We start from the raw sequence: 21,213 nt of genomic DNA on the forward strand, positions 1-21,213 counted from the left end.
TGCCAGCGAGGGAGTTTCTGCGACCGGGGTACAGTGCCCAGGAACGCCATGCATCCTACTGACACCGGAGAGAATTTCGCCAGCGATCGAGGGGCATCGAGTCGAGCCATGTGCGCCGGTGTCTGTATCTCACGGGAAAGGGACGCGACGGGAACGGCCTGCAGTTGTGCAGTGCACAGAAGGCGCCCGTGCCCATGCCGATGAGCCATGCATCTCGGTCGCCATGAAAGCGAGCCCCGAGCGAGCTTCCTTTTCAGGCGTACGGTACCGTCACGCAAGGTGCCACTGCGGCCTCGTGTCGCGGCGGCGTCACCGCATGCCATGAGAGGAGATGAATGAAATGAACAGCACGGTGAGCCGGTGACCAGTCAGTCTCCATCCTGCTGTGCTACAGTGTCCCACGCTGACTGCAAGCCTGCAACATGGGCCAGCTGGGGCACAAAGGAAGACGAGCATGGAACATCAACAACACATCATGTGAGTTGCACGCTTGAACTCCGGGTAGTCGTCCGGCATGGTTTTTTTTTTCTGGATGACATCATGTTGCCTGTTGGACGTGAGAACGCACGAGCTTGGAGCCTTGGACGTGATATCTGCGGCGGATACGGATAGTGATGTCGGGGAGCAGAGTAAGCGAGCTCAATAAGGCTCCGTTTGAATACTCCTAGTCACATCAAATATTGGATGCTAATTAAGAGTATTAAATATAAGCTAATTACAAAACTAATTGGACAAATGGAGTCTAATTCGCGAGACGAATCTATTAAACCTAATTAGTCTATGATTTGACAATGTGGTGCTACAATGACCATTTGCTATGATGGATTGATTAGGCTTAATAGATTCGTCTCGCGAATTAGCACATGGATTTTGCAATTAGTTTTATAATTAGCTTATATTTAGTCCTCCTAATTTGCATCCGAATATCCGATATGACACTGCTAAAATTTAGCACCTGATATCAAACACCAAACCTCAGCAATCATCATCAATCAATATAAATCACACCGATCAATCGCCCGACGTGAAACGTAGGCCGCATTTTCTCCGCCAGCACTCCATCACTACCGGCAGGGAAAAGCCGAGATGCCCGGTGATCCCAAAAAAACAACCGCTAGAACTAGAAGCTCCACATACACAAAGATGTTCATGCATATGCGGCAGCAATGTAACGCTCAACACGAGCAAACGTGACAGAACAGTTTGGCAACTCGAAATGCCGTGCTCTGATGATCGTCAGTGTGGCACACGATGGGAGCACATCAATTGATCTACTATAGTGCTTGCATAACATGCCTGGATGAAACATATATGCGGCCCATCATACGAGCCAAACCCAGCAGAACAAGCGTATGCGTCATGCGTGTTCACGAAAGGGCAGGAAGGTAGGCAGAATCATTGTATGCAACGAAAGAGGGGTATGCAGGTGAACTGACGTAAACTGTGCTTCATACCACTAAGAAAATGCGAAGCTGCTAGTGGAGACACAATATCCTCCCCAGATGGCCACTACATCCAGTACGATCGCAAAACATAATTGTGACAACCGACCAGCGATGACCGATGCACGTCCAACAAAGAGGAAAAGAACATAGCAAACATCTTTTTGAGATATTATCTTATCTTATATGCGGGGTACTCTTTCGGTCGAGCTGATTTGAAGGTCCGAGTTGAAAGAAAACGAACCTGCTTACATGGAACGCATACCGGGTTCCTTTGACGTCAACTCAGTGTAAATCTCAGGGTATAAGCAATAGTCAGATCACAGAGATATGACAATCCACATATCAAACCTCTGTGCTTTCAGAGTCTTGCAATAAAATGCACATCACCTACCGCAGGCATAAGCGTGATGGTTGGAACTTCCACGCCTCAATCATTTACGCTGAATGCAAAATTCTTGTCAATCATTGCAGGTCTAATGTGGATGTGTCACAGAAGCATGACGAAAGAGAAGCGGCACCGAATAATGTGGCAGCTCAGCTTCATGCACAGTGATGCTTCATTAAACGCGAATGCTTGGATAAATATATTTGGAGGTTAGTAGCTTTGAAAACAGCAGAAAGGTGCCTCACTTTTCGTGGGACCTTGGATTAGGATGGGCCAAATGATTATAACCTTGGCTCTAACATTCAGTGTTTCTGCGATTGCATCCTTAAATCACAAGGAACAACCATAAGCATGTGATGAAATGGGACAATTCTTTGTTTAATCTTTCATGACTTCACCAAGAGGTTGGTTAGTACCACAGATCCTTAATTTGGAATGTTGTTTGTTAAATAAACGTTGCTATGATGCAGCAAACAACAACTCCCCTTTGTTCAACAGGTTTGACAATAATGCTCGATTCCATGAGAGGTCTCTGATTTTTATTGACATTTTCTATTTGACACGGAAAGCAAAGGAGATCAGATATGAATACCTTACATGCTATGCCCTGGAAATTCCAATAAAAATCCACCACCTTTCATGTACAGACTTAACATATGCGAGGAACCTGTGTATCTAGATCCTCTGATAGCCATGTCTCTCCTAATACAGAAGAAATATAACATCATATGATAAGCCATTTGATATAAGCCAATTAGCCAAATCAGCATGTCTCTTTTAAAATCAGATGCACATCACGTGAAACTGATTTAAGCAAAGATGGACAGCACATATCCCTATTGCAAACAGCAGAATGGTAGATTCTCACTTTCCAACAGACATTCACTAACAGCTCAGATGTAGAGGATACAGAAGATAGTTCTGTGATAAATGACTCAGGAAATAGAAAGACCTATGGATTATGGTTAAGTGCAGACATGTTTCCGCACAAGCAAACCTTACTTTTAAGACTTAACATTTTGGAAGATAAAAACAGAAAAATATTATACGATTATGATGGTTTGGCTGTGATAATATTATTCACTGTTTTCAAAGAAGCTAAACCTCACGATGTTATTATCTTTCCATTAACTACTACATATGAACAAGTTGAGCTGATGCCATAGTTCAGAAAAGGAAAACAGTATGAACTATGAAGATATATTGGTTGCTGGGCCTTGGTAAGTAGGAGGCCCATCACAACAGTTGCAGAGCTGCCACTAGCTTCTAGCCTAACATAATTTAGATATTGAAGGCCAAAGTCTAAACCACTACACAATCATTAGTGAATCATTAAAGTGTGGAACAATTACTATTGGAGTAATCTCAACCATACAGATGATAATCTTCCCTTGTATAAACAAGTAGCAGAAACGCCCACACAATCACATGATAGATAATTCACTACATGTGTTTAGTTTCGAGAATGTATTTTTATTTCTATGCATATTCAATTATAGATCTGATTGAAATATTGCTTTGCGTATAATTAGGAAATAACAAAGCTTAAGAAGGCCTCCATATTTCTACGTTACTACATAAGTATGAACCATGCATCCTATCACCATTATTGCAACAGAAGCAAAATAGCAGCAGCAGACCAAGCAAATCTAGATGCGCAAATGTCCTTTCTACAGTGGGAACATATGCAGTTTACCTGAATTTGTTACTTTACAAATGTGATTTAACCCATGACTTTAGGGCGCCATCCAGCAATCACATCCTCTGGCAAAGCTCGAGTTTTTACAAAAGAATCCATTGAGAAAATTGACTGCAAAAGAAATTAAAATGTTCCCATAAAGATACAACGCCCAATGCCAACTCCTTAGGAAGATGCCAAACAAAAGGAAGTGGTAAAGTAAACCATATGACATGATATCTAGCAGCAAAACGTACTGTCCTCATTCCTTGTTAATACTTCTGAAAGAGTGCAAGGTTTTTAGTGGTGTAATGTTGCATTATACATACAACATAAGAATAACCAATTTACTGCTAGTAAAAAACTCGGATAGTCAAGTTAACATGGATTTGGGTTCATGGGTCATCTCTTCAGTTCCCCAATCGCTTGCAAGACACTTGGCTTCTTTGTTCACTCCCACAATATGTTTCGTTAATCATGATTGTGAATATGGGAACTACACAGCCAGAAATGCCATGCAACTGGTAAAGCACTGGTTTCTGTTGTTTAGGTGAAGGACAGAAGTGAGAAATTAATTAAACCTTGGACAGCTACATTAGTTTCATGTTCGTGTTTGTTGGGAGATGTGGATGACAACTAGGTGAAAACAATAGGATCCACCTCAGGTTCAGTTACAGATGAGTTAAAAGAAAAAAAACAAATACTGAAAAGATAAGCACAAAGTTTCTTGCACGAAGGATGAAAACATACCTTCATGTATTGTTTTACATGTGAAAGTGAATCTGGAACAGACCAATTCTTGTAGTGACCCAGAGCTATTTCCATGTGATACAGTTTAGGGCCCAGAGAGAGATCAGCTGCAGAAATTGTTCCACCATTAATAAAAGGACCCTGCACCAAACAGCATCTCAGAATAAGAACATAGAGCATTTCAGATAAGGTATGCAAAAATGAATATTAGGTTATGGCAAAATAGGCATTTTGGTCCCTCAACTCTATCCCGAGGGTCAAGTTCGTCCCTCAACTTTCAAATTGGCCAATCTAGTCCCTCTACTTTCGTTTTTGGGTCAAACTCATCCTTGTGCTGATGTGGTGAGCCATTGTGATATGAGCGTATTGTGAAAAGTCCTTTCTGCCCTTTAACTCCTTCACCTCCTCAATTTTTGCCGACACTTAACCATGCTCTTTTCATTTTAATACAGATTGTATCTGCGTGTGCACAATTAATAACTAATGGAAGAATAAGAATAGAATCCGCTCGTACATTCAACGGAAAGATTTTTGCAGTTGATTAAACAGCTACTAGCATACCACTTGATAATCAGGTGATGTGATAATTAGGCCTACATTTGTGGTTCTGCTGCTTGTTTATTATGCACCAATGGATAGAATATGGGAACTGCATGCTAACCATGTGTGTGTGCACATCCATAAATTGTAGCCCCGAGTTAAATGTTGATCTATCACTACGATAAATGCTATCTTTTCTAACAGTTTATGTTCTATAAATGGCCAACAATTTAAATACATTTTATTCATTCACAAGTGGCCGACATTATTTTTTTTTCCGAATAATCCACATCTTTCGCACCAACTTTATTAAGTCATGAATAAAATAATTTCCAGTGCCGATGGAAATTGAGGAGGGGGAGCCAAGGGATCACTATGGAGTGCCATATCAGCACAAGGACGAGTTTGACCCAAAAACAAAAGATGAGGGACTAAATTGGCTGATCCAAAAGTTGAGGGACGAAGTTGACCCTTAGGACAGAGTTGAAGGACCACAATGACTATTTTGCCTTAAGTTATTAAATACATATTCTAATCCTTAGGCCCACATTCTTGCGAAGTAAACAACGCCTTCCACACAAACTGAATGCTATTTAAGGTATTATATAATAAATTCAAGTTAGCTGATAAAACTTGCTAAACTGAAATTGAGTTAATCTAAATTCTTAACTCAAACTAAAGTTGAACAACAACTCAAGGCTGTTCTACTTCTGATTACTGATGGTTGGAAAATGGTATCACCATATTCCTTATTTGAAATTTAACAGACCTAGATAAGAGCTGACGTGATATATGCGCATTTAGTTTATTAAAATCTAAATAGCCTAACATGTGCAAAAGGTAACTTTTGGAGTCATTGCAGTGCAAACAACATATTAGATGACCAATAATTCTAAGGGACAATGCAATTGTAAGTTATTCAGAAATCAGGATTGGTAGTCAGTTTTATTCTAACTTTTGAGCATGCATTGACACAACCACATTTCCACAGCATCATATAACTTATTTTCTCATATTCACATATGCATGACTTGGGTAGAAGCTCAGAAAGATAGCGACGTTTTGCTACAACTAGTGTTATTAGTCAGAATGTAGCTTTAACCATTTAAGCATGCAATGCAGCAGAACATTAAGCAATATTACTGTTATGGGTCACAAATGTGAGTCTGTTTCACAGGGAAAAAAAAAGATGGGCAGTAGTATCTACAATTTGTATATTAGATACACGGGACATGAAAATTTTGGATATCAACTGTCAAAATGTGCACCAGCTGTTGAGTTTCGAGAGGGATGGCCATACATAGGCAAAAAAAAAGGAAAAAAAAAGAAGGGGCTACCGATAGTTGTGTTGTCTTTAATGTCTGTGACCAAATACATGGTATAATTCATGCAACATGGAACAGGAATTACTAGAATGAGCATGTGGATGTGGCAAGTGGAAGAGCCTATAGACATTAGGAATATTGCAGCTCATGTAAAACCATAGTACTAGTTGGAAGCACCCACTTACATTATCCTTTAGATAACTATCAAAGGAAGTCAGCTCATCAAGTAGTGCCTGTTCTGTTCCATCACTCGGATCTTTGCTTTTGAGGAAACCAATGAAGGTGGAAAATATTTTTGACCCTCTGCAATGAAAATTATGGACAACAATTATGATGGCAGTTTCAATAAGAAAATAATAATTATGATGCCAGTACTAACATTACTTCCAGGTATTAACAAAAGAAAAGGAAGCTAACAAAGTGGCAGACAGCTCCAAGATACAAATCAAACAACGTTTCATGCGGCATGTGCCAATAGAGCCACTGATGTAATGGTATAAATACCAAGTCAGTGAACTACAAGGCCATCTATGGACAACCACAAGTAATAACTACAGCACAGTTCCATTAAGTGATACAGAAAGATGAAACACAATTGCTCCAGAGAAAGAATGAAACAGTTAAGGGCAGAAGAGGAAATTAACACAAAATATGCATGGATGGCTCAACATTCTCAACAAAAGCGTTGAACGAAGATCCCTCGTAAGAAAGCAAAACAGGGCCATTCATCATGGCACTGGAAAAATCACATACACTGAAGCTTTGTCCAGTGGAGTTGCCAAGGGTGGTTCAGGGTACTTCTCCTCTAATGCTTGTGTTATAACATCAGAATCAGCAATCCATTTGTCCTCGAGCTTCACAATAGGCACCTTACCTTCTGGGTTCATTTCAAACAACCTAACAAAGCAACACAAAAGAATGACAATTCAGGGCCATGGAAAAATAAAGCAGAGAAACATCCACTGATAACCTAAATCCAGAAAGCTTAGTCTCATCTTGCAGATAGGTACCAATCCGGTTTATTAGCTAGATCAACTAGCTTTAGATCATATGGCAGATGCTTCTCCTCAATTGTCAACAAAACCCTTTGTGTGAAAGGACCTGTGGTCAACATGTGAAAATAAATGACAGTATTTCAACAATCAGAGCATAAAAACTTGCAATGCAGTAAAAATGATAAGTTGTGGTGTTACACTTCTAACATCAAGGGAAACATGATTAACGCTCTTCCATTTTGGGAATAACAATGTTGCCCACCTTTTTCTCTTTAGCATCAGTCAGATGTTAAAAGTATTAAAGTGACTTTGCAAGCATCTACTTATCTTAGTAAAGTCACTATTAATATGATAAAATGGTGGTGCCTAAATATTATGTTGTGTATTATCATTATGCAACTAGTAATTTCCCTACTTGAGCTAAACATGTAGCAGAACCTGCAGAGCAACTTTTGCTATTAGCAGGCAAACACAGATAACAAAAAAGTAAACCAAGTTTAGTTTGTTTCCGAAGGCTTATAATTCTATCACAGGAACAGGTATTCTATAGAAGTTAATACTCCCAGTATAAAGCATTTTTTCTATACAGAGAAGGAGCTCTTTCACTCTTAGTCTGAGTGTGTGACCATCACCCTTCTACATTTTAACAGTCCAAAGATGTCGTAAACTGACATAACAAATTATCAAAGACAGATCACAATGTTAACTTATTAAAGCTTAAGCATAGACATATCAAATCATCTATCAAATCCAAAGCCCAAAGTCTTTTTCTCATAAAGGTTTAAACACATTGTGCATTCCTGGAAAACTTAAAGAAGTGCAGGACAGGAGGCAGCAATTCAACTAATCAAGAAACTGAACTCCATAGACCACCTTCACATGTCCATCTCCCAAAATACCACAACAACATTAGCATCCACCGTCTCCACTCCCCAAGCGCTGACAAGACAAATAAACCAACCTTCTCCAAATGAAAAGTGATGCTAGAAGTACACCTTGGGATTTTCCAACACATTATGGTTGGCTACATGATTCAGAGAACTTAAACAGTTTATATTGTCATGTGATAGCTCAAACAAGAACACCGAGTCAAAACCATTTTATCGCAAATTGGATAAGTGCAAACTGCTGGGCGAAAATTGGATCGCCAACCTGTCTAATGTAGTAGTTAGCTAAAACCTACCACGCCACCACCACACATTTCATGCCATCCTAGATTGTTTGGTATATATTACACGCGTATTCATAAGCCACTGATGAGTCATGATACGGACATGGAAACCAAGTCGCAAACCTAGCCTCACTCTAAAATCTAAACGTGAAATGTCCAAGCTAGCGATCGCAGTTCGAGTCTTGACGGAGCAAATTAAACTCAGAAAGAACTCCGCGAATCCAAATAGCGGCCAGCACAACCTGCATTGCCAGTTCAGCTACATTGTATTCTACTGCTACACCTACAACAACGAGCCGCGCGCGTGCACACACAAGTAGATATTGAGTGAGAGCTCACAGTCGCCTAGGCGGCCAGGGACGGTGATGGACTCCTTCGCGCAGACTTCGAGCGGCTGTGCCGAGGCGCGGGCCGCGAACGCGCGGCGGAGCCGCGGTGCGGCAGGCAGGAGGCGCCCGCAGCCGCGGGCGCGGCGGAAGGTGGTGGCGAGGAGCGTTGAGGAGGGGCCCGCGGTCGCGGCGGCGGCGGCGGACGTGCCGCGGAGGAGGATGGCCATACCTAGCTCGCCGGAGGCCGTCGGCGCGGGGGAGGATGCGGCTCGGTCACGACTCACGAAGGGGGAGCGCGCGGCAAGCAGCGGCCAGCGGCTGTGGCCCGGGAGCGGAGACGGAGCGGGGAAGCTTATCTTCGTGGACTCGTGAACTTGGTGCGCGTGCGTGTGCGTCGTGCGTTTCCTTCCAGAGGCTTCGTGTCGCACTGTGGCGGCCCTCCTACCTGGTCCCCGGGCCGGAGAGAGACATGGGACGGGGGTTTTTGGCAGATGTTCATTAACGTTAAGACGACGACGTGGTAGCACTTGGGCCTTGGGCCTAAAAGGAAGTGCCTTGTTTTTTCTTAACAGGCTGCAGCCTATGGAGCATTTGTAATCACTCCATTATGAAGCTTGGCCTCCTCATTGGGCCATGTTGCCTGCAGTCCTTGGCCGTTGGATCTCAAGAAAACATATTCCCATGTCCCATCCGTCCAACACACACTTTTGTCACTAGGTTTCTCCATCCTTTGTCTGCACTCGACTAAACTTCTCTCCTTGGCCTATTCTGCAACGGCGCATCCACAGTCTCGCCTATTGGTGGCTTGTACCTCCGCACTCCTCTGATGTCTGACCTCCGAGCCGGCACCATCTCCAAGCACCAATACACCACCATGGCAGACCGTCTCCCCTTTCCGCTTGTATACGTGCCGCGGCTCAGCCTCGATCGTCCCATCTACAACCACGACAAGTCGACTGTATCGAGGAGTGCTAGTCAATCTACAACCACGACAAGTCGACTGTATTGAGGAGTGCTAGCCACCACTCCCCTCGGTCATCCCCATCTTCTCCTTCTACCCGGTGGCACTCATCACCTGTAACGGGCACATAAACAACAATGGCAATGCCAAGACAAGGTGAAGCGTCGGTACTCGGCAGCCCACAAATGGGGTGTGCATGTCTGGAGCTGGGCCAGTATGACGAGTTAATCCATGGTGATACTATTGTAGGCTGACTCGGCATCAAGCAACACATCGCACGTAGTCCCAATGCTATGCAATATATGCACACACACCTTGTTCAATTAAATGTCCCAGCAACCTGAAAGCTTACTCAAAGAATCATATCAAAAAATCTTCACCAATTAATTAGGTACAGTACTCGGAATGTTCAAGGTTGTACGCCTAATTAGAGGCCTCCGCTAAACACGTGTCCCTCATATGTCTAGTAGCTCCTTTTTTCAAGCTATGCAATGCTAATTGCAGCAGATCCTTTACACAAATCGCAACTATTGTCTACTGCTATGATTCTGATATTCCAATGCTGAGTGTATCCGGTTATAATTTTTGAATGATGAATTAGCACTCCTATGTGTGATCTCGTGTTGGAAGTTAATAACAGCAGAGACTGCACATGAGGAAGCAAAAGGTCTAAGATGCAAATTGGTTCCCAATACGGACCATGCGTTCTTCTCTAAAGTAAAGTTGCAAATTAATATCTCCTGCTATAAGATTTTACTTCTATAATATAGTATTTGGAGTCATATTTTTTGTCACGAAATATGCAATATTTATGTAGTGCTATTTGATGCCAAGATCTTGCCGGTAAGTTGTGGCACACTCATACATAAAATTACTACTCAAACGCAAAATGTCTTTTTGCAAAAGACAATTCCAACTCAAGACCTTAAGTGAAAAAAAATGAAATCTTAATAGTCTTCCTAACCTGGCAGCAGTGGATTACCAGCATTGCTCTTTTTAAAATATAGAATAGTAGAACATTGGTTGATCTACGTTTCTTTCACAAGTACCACCAGCACAATATACACTATCCAAAGGTGGTCCAACCCAACACCACGCAAGCGTTTCTAGTGTTTTTCTATTCCATTTCTCCTTAATCGTTCTTTGGAGTTAATCAACTCTCAGCCTCCATGGAAAAAGAATGTCATGAAATGTCGCTAAGATCACAACAATGAATTAACATGGGTTTCATCTAAATCACAAGAAGCATATCAAACACAAACTAGCTATTGAGCCGAAGCCTAACGTGGATATGTTTGGAGATCATCAAATGGCCCAGCATCATAATCCTAACTTTATTCCATATATACAACGACTTTGGTACGTCAAGACACTTTCTTTTCTACTAGTGACTACGCCTTGGCACTTTATATCGATGCCGTTCTATGGCTTGCAGGTTGTTGCCAATTGGCAACCAAAGATTCTCAATACAAAATATATCGCACAAAGAACTTCCCTAAAAGATCTGCTTCTAGATTCCTTTATTACTTTGTTGTTAAGAAATTAGAAAATGTATAGCTGCTGTAATCATTAATTTTTTCTACGGGATTAGGCAGCGCAAGGGATCACGAGCTTGTCAGAGCTAAGAAAGAAAAGTGGAAACAAGAATTAAAAGGAACAACCCAGGCTCCTCTGGATTGTTGAGTGAGGAGGACAAAGAGGAAGCCCCGATGGGAAGGCATAGTGGAATGGAGGCGGCACATGGGGATGAGAAATAATAAGGCACAGAGAAGGTAACCAGCAACCGAAGATAAAAGGGGGTGTTTGGATCTTTAGTCCGGACTAAAATTTATGTCACATCGAATATTCGAAGGCTAATTAGGAGGATTGAACATGAGCTAATTATAAAACTAATTACACAGATGGAGGCTAATTCACGATACGAATCTATTAAGCCTAATTAATCCATCATTAGCACATGTTTACTGTAGCATCACATTGTCAAATCATGGACTAATTAGCCTTAATAGATTCGTCTCGCAAATTAGTCTCCATCTGTGCAATTAGTTTTGTAATTAATCTATGTTTAATACTCCTAATTAGTATCTAAACATTCGATGTGATAGGAATTTTAGGAGTGACTAAAGAAACAAACACCCCCAAAATGGAGGTGGCAGCGCACACGCTACTGGCTAGGTGAAAAGTTCATTTTACTCCCCTCACTTATCAGTTTTGTCTGCTTAACCCCTGAACAAAATTTAGCCTCACTTTACTCCCCTAAACTATTTCATTTGATCCAATCTATCCCCTAATTAAATTTCTCTTTTTTATTTCACCGTGTATGGGTTGAATTTTGAGTTCAAATTTTGTGAGCAGATACAAAACATGATGTCTTATGTTAAAAAATTATACTAAGAATTTTTCATGGGTATTTTCATATGTTAGGAATATTTAATATGAAATTGATCTTAGATATATAAAACTGTAAAAAAGTAATCATGATAAATTGCTAATGTATTTTTCTAACGTAGAGCATCGTGTTATAATCCAACTGGCAAAATCTAAAATTAAAACTCAATTTGCACGTGAAGAAACAAAAAAAGAGAATTCTAATTAGGGGTAGATTGGACCAAATGAAATAGTTCGGGGGAGTAAAGTGAGCCTAAATTTTGCTTAGGAGGTTAAGTGGACAAAGTAAATAGGTGAGGGGAGTAAAATGGACTTTAGTCGGAGGAGAACAACTATTTTCAGTTTCTATCCAAAAATATAAATTTGAATTAGGTGCCATTTAGAATAGCTTCATATCCAAAAGTACAAATTTGAATTATTCCTCCGTCCTGTAATACAAGGCATCAAAACGTTCAAAATTTATCCTCAAATATAACGTATTGTAGGAAGATAAAGGTGGATGATTGGTGGATTATTACTAAAAATAAATTTCTTATTATCTACAACTAACATTAACTCAGAGGTACATGCGTCTTTTGTTACTCCTGCTAATATATCCTAAAATATTCAGGTTGTCTTGTATTTCAGGACGGAGGGACAGGATATCCTAAAATATTCAGGTTGTCTTGTATTTCAGGATGGAGGGAGTAGGTGTCATTTAGGGAAGAAAACGAACAATTCAGACCTACTGGAAGTACAATCTACAAGCAAACCGATCGAGATTATCGATGTTCAGTACACAATTTATTGACTGTACAAACACGACGCAGGAGATACATAAGACTAGCTGCTGCTAGCCGGATACTGAATCTATGAATCATCGATACGGAAAGGATAGTGCTAGTATTTGATTTAAGCATGCGAAAGATCGTCTCCGTCATCATTGGCTACCGTGGACGGGTGGGTGCCGGATGCCGGATGATGCACCATCTCCATGGCGCCAATGCCCTTCTCCTTCTGCATCTCCTGGTAACGCTCCTCCGCCTCGGGCATGGCCCCCATGATAGCCTTGAGGCGCAGGTTCATGTCGTCGAGGCGCTCGTAGACGGCGTCGTTGGTGAACATGCCCTCGCACACCTTGCAGATGGTGACCCAGCTCTCCACCAGCGGCAGGAAGATGATCACCGCCGACCCGACCGTGCCCCACGCGATCGCGATCGCCGCCCACAGCGTGAAGTAGCTCGCGCTGTACTTCCCCGCCGGCAGTGACAGCACGGGCCACAGAACCACGATCACGGCCGTGAGCGCCACGCCCCACTTGACGATCCACCGCTTCGCGTGCACCAGCCGCTCCTCCTTGAGCTCCTCCGCCAACTCGCCGTCGGCGGCGACGCTCTCCACCGTGGTGATCTGCCTGCTGCTCTCCCAGTCGTAGTTCTGCGGCCACGCCAGGCTGCACGCCGCGTGCACCGCCCCGCCCAACAGGATGGACACCAGGTTGCCCGCCAGCATGGGCGCGTTCCGCCCGGTGCTGTCCAGGTCCACGCGCCCGTACTGGACTTTGGCGACCGTGAGCCAGACGATGACGCCGAGGACGCAGCCGCTGATGCTGCCAAGGATGGCCCCGATGGCGTTGGCCTTGCTCCAGAGCAGCAGCAGCGCGATGGGGATGACGGCGGAGCCTATGATGATGCCCATGGCCAGGTACATCCATCCCAGGGAGACGCCGACGAGGTTGAGGATGACGGCAAGGACGCCCATGAGGCAGCCGAATGCAAGGATGACTGCCCTGGAAACACGGAGAATCTGCTTGCCGGTCGCGTCCGGGTTGATGTACGTCCTGTAGATGTCGTAGGTGCAGAGGGAGGAGACAGCCACCAGCTCAGCCGAGCCCGCCGAGGTGACGGCCATGAAGAGCATGGTGAGGAGGAGGACGGAGCCGGACTTGCCCATGAGCGCAGTGGCGGTGGCGGGTGGGACGAGACCCTTGGCCGCCTCGCCTGCCGTGATGGGGAGGTCGAGGGCGAGCGCGCCGAGGCCAAGCGAGGTGGCCAGCGAGAAGGGCACCGCGAACCACACCAGCCCGCCCAGCAGGTATCCCTTGTGCGTCGACGATGGCCGGGCCGCGATTGCGCTCATCCAGTAACCCTGCACCGCATTGCATAAATTAAATTCTGCATCGTGCAATCCTGAATGCAGATAATCAAATCAGAGAAACGTACCGGCCGGACTTACATTGTCGACGAAGACCGTGCCGAAATTACCAACGATGTTGATGATGCCGAAGACGAGACCCCCGGAGCTGAGCATGGTGAGGTAGGATCCTTTGAAGTTTCCATGGACAGGGCCGCATGCCTGGTCAGAGTGCGAGAGCGGTGCGGAGCAGTCCCGCGCCGCGCTGGCCACGGCCGTGAGGTGATCGTGCACCACCTTCGGGCTGCCAAGGCTGTTGCTGGAGGTGTACACGAGGAAGACGAAGATGACGAGGACGACGTGGACGACGACGGAGTGGATGTAGCTGGCGAGGAAGGTAGCCTTGAGCCCGCCCGCGAGCGTGTACACGACGACGCCGAGCGGGATGAGGAAGCTGGCGGCGTAGACGTTGATGCCCGTGAGCGCGTTGGCCACTGCAGAGCCGCCCAGCAGCAGCATGGCCGTGACGATGACGTTGGTGGTGAGGCAGAACACCAGGAACACGGCGTGCGCCGCGCCGCCCCACCGGGCGCGCACGATCTCGCAGACCGTGTGCGCGTTGGGTGCCTTGCGCTTGATCTCGATTGCCATGACGCCGAACAGTAGCACCTGGATGGTGGCGCCGCTCGCGTACCAGAACGGGCCGCTCACGCCGTACTGCCACGCCACGTTCGAGCTCTGCAGGATCGTCGCTGCCCATGTCCACTGTTCGATTTGGAGCACGATCGGTTAGTCTGTTCTTACATTAGCTGGTTTATTGTTCGTGACTGAAGCTGAAGACAAATTAAATCAAGGGAAAATTAAGCAAATGTAAGCAGCCAAGTGCGTGCCTGGGAGACGATGACGCTGGCGATGAGGCCGGTCTTGACACTCCGGCCAGCCGTGTTGAACCATTCCGAGGTGTGCTGCGACCCAACATACCGCTTCTCTAGCCAAACCTGCAGAAGCACTCACAGTTATACCACTGCCACACTACAGAGCATGCCACTCGGATAGGAACTTTTTCTGCAAAATTCAAATCATTTGAGATTTCTCCATCTTCTCTTTGCTGTAAAGGGGACCGTTGCTTCATTTATTTTCCATCAACTTAGCCAATAAATTCTTCATTGATGTTACAGTTCTGAATATGATTACCCACAGTTAAATTCTTCATGTAGGAATTTAAATCCTTCACTTTTCTAACAAATTCCTACAAACTAAAGAGGGCCTTCGATGTAACACAGGATTCAACAAAAATGAGAAAGGCAAAGAGGAAATCTTCCAAGTGGTTGGACCTTGTGTTAGAAATCTTGAATGTTTATAATAAGTTGGAGCTTAAACTGGTCACTTGGAGTAGATAAAATGTGGGATTGAGGAAGTACAAGTGCAAAACAGATAATTGTAAAACACATGAAACATACACACGTAATTCACAAAGCTTCAAAAGACTAATTTTACCATTTTACCATGATCAAATATCTTTATAACAAAGGTATGCGCAGAAATAAGGAAACTCAGCCTAAATTAATTTATGTATCAAACTTGCAATTAATGCAGCTTGAATTAAAAAAGCAGTGCTATGTATTTTATCAAAAAGAATACACTCCCTCTAGTGACCAAAAGAGTGTCGTTTTTGGTTGCTTGCAACCAACACATTCACACTTTTACACCAATATGTTTTTTCAATGTTTTGAATTTACCTTTTAAATATGGTATAGCTAGCTTTGCTCTACAACGAGTTTTAAGATGTGACAATAACTTTGTTTAATTATGCATATATTTCATACTAGTAATTATTAGTTGTCAAAGTAATGCATTACAGCATTAGTGATGGCATTGAAAAACCAAACACTTATTTGTGACTGTAGAGAGTATATACTAGCCTGGTTAGTTGTGTGCTTAACATAATTAACATAACGATTAATTAGACATGGAGATGGATGATGGCTAGGAATGATACTAATACTTTTAATAATCTGAAAAAAAAGAACTGGGAGTTGGGAAAGTAGACACACATACTAGAAATACTACAAATATACCACCAATTTGCACAACTTCGTTACAACCAAAATGTTTGGCACTATCATTTTATATTAGTATAATATACATCTTCTCCCAGTTGAGAGTCATGGAATTTCACACATAAATCAACTACTATTACACCAATAAAAGAGACTGCATACATCAATTATATTTTGCTGTAACTCTCAAAAGGGATGGCACAAGGACAAATGCGATTTCACTACGCCAGCTTAGCTTTCGTTTTCATAATGCAAAGTCAAACTTGGGCTAAATCTCCTATACATATGGATGGTGGCATTGTGCCTATGCATATATCATGGTGGCTGTTGCGGAAAGGAAACCCAACTGTGAATAAAACAGGGGAAAAAAACATCCAAAGTCAAATCAGGCCGGACATGCAACTTGGTGTTGTTGTTCAATTCCGCACGCATGATCCAGCCCATATTTAGTGAAACAGAATCTGGCCACACAGAGTCATTCTATTTCTCGCAAGTCAACTATTCATTTTTTTTCTAAGTTCAAATTGCAAAAAACACCTAATTTTAGTAGTCGATTAGAGTTCGATTCTATGGCTGCAAGAATCTTCATTATTGAATCTCCCACAATTTTGAGTTAGGTGTGAAAAACACCATCAACCTACCTATGCAACCTGTTTCACATGCAGCTTGCTAAGTGGTACGACTTTCAGAGTTTTATTTGTGCAAATTTATACTCTTATTAGATTACAAAAAGAATCTACGATCAATCATGCATACTAGCTAGCAGTGGCCATTTGCGTGTGCAATGCATATAGGTGCTTGTGGAAAATCTGCAACCTGTATGTTCAGACTTCAGTCTCAGATAATAACACTAGAGGACGAGGAAGAGTCAAACCGTGGAGTCAGCATGAGATGGAGACGTCCATGGGTGAGTGGGATGAGGTAAGCAAGCAGTACCAGGAAGGAGGTGAAGAGCGCGAAGAAGGCGCCGAAGCCGAGGACGACGGCGTACCCGACGGCCTCCGACAGAATCGGCTTCCCGCCGAAGAAGCTGCCGTCGCGGCTGCACACGCCGTCCACCACCGAGTAGTACTCCCCGCCGAAACCCAGCCCCGGCGGAGGGCACGCGCCGGCGCCGCCAGCCATCGTCGTCGATCTGTATACGTAGGAATGAAAACAGGGAGAAATAGGTAGGGAACCGGTGAGAGCAAGCCGCCATTTGTGCGACAGACTGACAGAAAAACAAGAGTACCTCGATCAGGAACTCGGCGAAAAAGGAGGAAGACGGCGGCGGCGGCGACGCGGGAGGGTCGAAGTGAAGCGGACGACGGTGCCGCGACGGAAGAATCGACGAATATAAGGGCCAACGGCCGCGCGCGCGATCGCTGTCACGAGTACTCGCCAAACAACTCCCCAGTTGCGAGAATCTTTGACTCGATTGATAATGTGTTCTGAGCTGTTATTTCTGCGGAGAGAAAACTGGAGCGAGATCCCGATTCCCGCGGTTAAGGGGAACCCGGTTGCTCGGGCAACGGTCTCATATAGATCGTCTCGTGCAGTGCTACGTAGGATTTTTGATGATGTGGAGGAAAGAGAGCGAGGAGAGAGAAAGAGGTCGTTGCTTCACGAAACAACCACCTCATGAGCTAAATTGTAGGACTATGAGACAACTTAACAACCATTGTACAAGTTATTGTTGCCATGCAACTCATAATATTTTATTTTTCTTATGCACAAATTAAGGAATTATATACCACTACCAGACAACTTATATGACAACCCATTGTACAGGTTGCCTGTTAAATCGTCTCAAGATTACGTGTCAATGCATGAGACCGCCTACTAGACGACACCAAATAAAATATTATGAGTTGCATGGCAACAATAACTCGTACAATGGTTGTTAAGTTGTCTCGTAGTCCTACAATTTAGCTCATGAGATGGTTGTTTCGCGAAGCAACGATCTCTTTCTCTCTCCTCGCTCTCTCTCCTCCACATCATCAAAAATTCTACGTGGCACTACATGAGACGACCTATGAGACCGCTGACGTGTAGCAATGTACTTGCCCTTAGGTAATTTTTCTTAAAAAATTCTTCCTCAAAACTAGGTTCATAGGAGTTCATAGGAGTTGTATTGAAACCTTAGTTGCATGCTCCCTAGTACCCATGTTTGAATACTAGCATGATAAGTCATTTAGTTTCTATGCTAAATAGGGACACGGTAAAAAATTGAGTGATTTTCTATCACTCGCGAGCTATAGGAGTTGCCTGTTTACTTATGTTGGAATCATAAGGTTGACGAGCGGGGCTTGGTACTTTGTTCTGAAATTGTTGATGCCCCGTCTATATAGAGGAAAATGGCTAAGGTCGAAATATGTTAGAGTCGTGGTCAAGTGTTTGAACGTACTAAACACATGCTAAGAGTATGGGGAATCAGCAAGCCTAGTACATGACTAAATTGGGGTGTGGACTTTTTCCCCACTCTCTCTAGAATCGGGTTCCCTTGGTGCATAATGTAGGTACAAATGCGGCCACAGCACGGCGTCGTTCCGGGGACCGATGGGGCCTTGTATCCAAGGGAAGTGGGCCCTGGACACGCGCTAGGGATCGATGGGAATCGTTGATATATGTGAACCCATCGTGGTACACATATGTCGTGTGTTTAGGTTCACCTAGCAATGTTAATAAATTTCGATTCGAATCATCTAGTTCTCAAGTTTTGGAATTGCTTGACTGCTGTTGACGCCAGATTTTGACACGTGTGAAATCGGCGACAAGAAAGGAAGAAATCAGGGGATGCGATAAGACACAGAGGTCACGGTTGGAAATCGGCCGATTGGTGCTACAGTTAGGGATCGGCCGGTTACCCTTTAAGGGTTCAGCTCCGCCTCGCCCGACCCCTGAGTCCTGGGTCGGATGCGCCCGACCCTCCGAGGGAGGATATCCGCCTCGCCCGACCTTAGGTCCCAGGATCGGAGTAGTCAGAGCCCCCGACATGTGGGCCCTAATCGGCTGTTCCTTGCCGATGGAGTGAGTAGAAATCGGCCGATTAGGAGGCTGGAGCGATTGGGCCGGTGTGGGCCTAAAGAGGATTATGAAGATGAAGAGGGAGTCGGACCATGGAGGGCGCGATAATCGACTTAGTACGAGTCGTACTTGTAAATATTCGTTTTTTGTTTAAAATTAGAGATAGAGTTCTAGTCGGATAAGAAGTCGTTTGTGACAGGCTATAAATAGCCATCCTTGTAGATCTGTAATCATCATCAACTCAATACAACAAACTACTATTTCCTCGTACTTACTTTCAAGCCGGCGACTTCGCCAATACTTTTCTTCTTTTTGACGAGTTCGTACTGGTTGGCGGGGCTGCATCAACTTGACCTCCGGCTGATCTTGTAAGTTCCGTTTATCGAATAACATCTAAGCTTTAATTTCGGGCGCATCGCTGTCGTTTTGTTTAGATTTATTCACTAGTTATCGATATTCACTAGAATTCTAGGTTTTACCTGTTGTTCTAGTTTTATCACCAGTTATCCAGCTAGGAATTGGAGATTTCGGCTTTCTTGCACTTCGTCATTTAGTCTATTCATTTTACGCATAGCCGATTAGATATGTTCCTAGTGTTGCTACTGTAGCGTTGTTTAGATTACTTTAGCGGTTTTCTTTATCAACGTTGCTTGGTAATCGGCTGCATTATAGTCGATTTCTTTATTACGGCAAATCGGCCGATTCGCTGATAAGCCACCTCGAGATCGGAACCTTAGCCGATCGCAACCTCTGGGATCTGACACGTTTCTTTCCTTGCCAATCAACAGGTCAGATTGGCTGGCACGCCGCGCGAACCGCACCAGGGCGATCACCCGAACAAGAGTTAAGCAGATTCTCTCGGGTCGTGTGTCCAACGCTGGGAATTCGATCAGCCGATTTCTAGCGCCAACACACTTTTGGCATGCTCAATGGGACAAATACAACCGCCACTATGTCGAAAGCTGACGATGTCTCGGAAGACAACGTCATTGAAGTGACCGAAGCGGACCTCAGGGATGACCAGAAGGAAGAATTGGAGAAGCAGATGGCATACTACCGGAAGACATGTCTACAATCTTTCAGTCGTACCAGGAGCGGGGAAACTGTCAAAAAGACTCCGTTTCCAACTCCCCGCCAAATCACAATCACCGAAGACTCGGACAAGATGTCCGAGATGGTTCAACAATCTGTCTATCAGGCTTTCATTGATCAGTCCCCGGTGATTTCTAATACGGTATACAATGCCGTCATAAGCTCCTTGGCCAGCGGCGTATCCCAAGGGTACCAGGGGCCAGCATATACTCCACCTATTACGGCCCCGACCAGGAGTTATTCAAATGCACCTTATTTGGCTCCTCAGCCGATCCAAATTCCAATTGGAGGTCCCAGCGCTTCTTCATCGTCAATCCCTCTGGGGTCTAACGGCGCGCCATATCTCCAGCCGCGTTCCGTTCAGTTGTCCTCCGCGCAGTTTCCTCCTTCGAATTCAGTGCCTTGGGGGGCACCATCAGTGATGGCGGTCCAGGATCAATCGGTCAGCCATGGAAGTCCTCAACTCCAGGCATCTTTCCAATCGGCCATTAGACCGACGATGCCACAGTATCAGCCTGTCACGCCGGAGATGAGCAGGGGGTCAGAAGCAACGAAAGTACTTCGGGGCGTTGCACCGCTCGTACTATATGACGAAGCGGCTAATTCATTCAAACAGCCGACCCCGACTACGCAGCCGGCTATGACACATCAGGCGCCGCACGCTTTCGCTCATCACCAAGTCATCCCGCCGCCAGTATACCAACATGTCCCGGTTCCCCAGCCGATAATCCATCAGCAACAACCAGACTGGACGGCACGCATAGCGGAGGTGATTCAAGAGCAATTCGGTTTAAAACCGAAGATGCAGACATACATATACAAGACACCATACCCGCCTACATATGACTTACTGTCGTTTCCCCATTGGTACAAAGTTCCCGATTTCACTAAGTTTTCGGGGCTGGATGACACCTCAACTGTGGAACACGTGAACAGATTCATCATCCAATGCGGGGAAGCGACGGCGCAAGATGCT

At 44.4% G+C, this 21,213-nt stretch overlaps 2 protein-coding genes across 3 annotated transcripts; both read right to left on the reverse strand.

The window, feature by feature from the left end:
- Nucleotides 1–1,587: 1,587 nt before the first annotated feature.
- LOC117853206 (probable glutathione S-transferase DHAR2, chloroplastic) lies at nt 1,588–8,845 on the reverse strand. Of its 2 annotated transcripts, XR_011898006.1 has the most exons (8): nt 8,629–8,845; nt 7,134–7,224; nt 6,877–7,020; nt 6,309–6,426; nt 4,259–4,399; nt 3,527–3,640; nt 2,423–2,532; nt 1,588–1,885 (listed from the first exon to the last, which is right to left on the reverse strand). XR_011898006.1 is itself a non-coding variant. In XM_034735584.2 (7 exons), the coding sequence occupies exons 1-6, from the start codon at nt 8,843–8,845 to the stop codon at nt 3,554–3,556; spliced, it is 798 nt and encodes a 265-aa protein (XP_034591475.1). In that variant the 3' UTR covers nt 2,256–2,532; nt 3,527–3,553. The 2 variants fall into 2 exon arrangements, 1 of the variants encoding a protein (XP_034591475.1); XM_034735584.2 differs by lacking the exon at nt 1,588–1,885 and having other exon boundaries at nt 2,256–2,532.
- Nucleotides 8,846–12,708: 3,863 nt separating this feature from the next.
- LOC117854271 (urea-proton symporter DUR3) lies at nt 12,709–17,609 on the reverse strand. The gene is made up of 5 exons (XM_034736578.2): nt 17,371–17,609; nt 17,076–17,274; nt 14,970–15,077; nt 14,182–14,844; nt 12,709–14,094 (listed from the first exon to the last, which is right to left on the reverse strand). Exons 2-5 carry the CDS (start codon nt 17,262–17,264, stop codon nt 12,859–12,861), a joined length of 2,196 nt encoding a protein of 731 aa, XP_034592469.1. The 5' UTR covers nt 17,265–17,274; nt 17,371–17,609; the 3' UTR covers nt 12,709–12,858.
- Between the last annotated feature and the right edge of the window lie 3,604 nt (nt 17,610–21,213).

The sequence above is a fragment of the Setaria viridis genome, chromosome 4 (genome assembly GCF_005286985.2).
Source record: "Setaria viridis chromosome 4, Setaria_viridis_v4.0, whole genome shotgun sequence".
Classification (NCBI taxonomy): domain Eukaryota; kingdom Viridiplantae; phylum Streptophyta; class Magnoliopsida; order Poales; family Poaceae; genus Setaria; species Setaria viridis.

Coding starts and splice junctions, on each gene's coding strand:
- LOC117853206 (XM_034735584.2), bottom strand. CDS start 8,845: ATGGCCATCCTCCTCCGCGGCACGTCCGCCGCCGCCGCCGCGACCGCG. Junction 7,225..8,628: donor CCCTGGCCGCCTAGGCGACT/GTGAGCTCTCAC, acceptor TGTTGACCACAG/GTCCTTTCACACAAAGGGTT. Junction 4,400..6,308: donor ATAGTTATCTAAAGGATAAT/GTAAGTGGGTGC, acceptor TGTTTGGTGCAG/GGTCCTTTTATTAATGGTGG.
- LOC117854271 (XM_034736578.2), bottom strand. CDS start 17,264: ATGGCTGGCGGCGCCGGCGCGTGCCCTCCGCCGGGGCTGGGTTTCGGC. Junction 14,845..14,969: donor CCAGCGTCATCGTCTCCCAG/GCACGCACTTGG, acceptor CAAATCGAACAG/TGGACATGGGCAGCGACGAT. Junction 14,095..14,181: donor GCACGGTCTTCGTCGACAAT/GTAAGTCCGGCC, acceptor AATGCGGTGCAG/GGTTACTGGATGAGCGCAAT.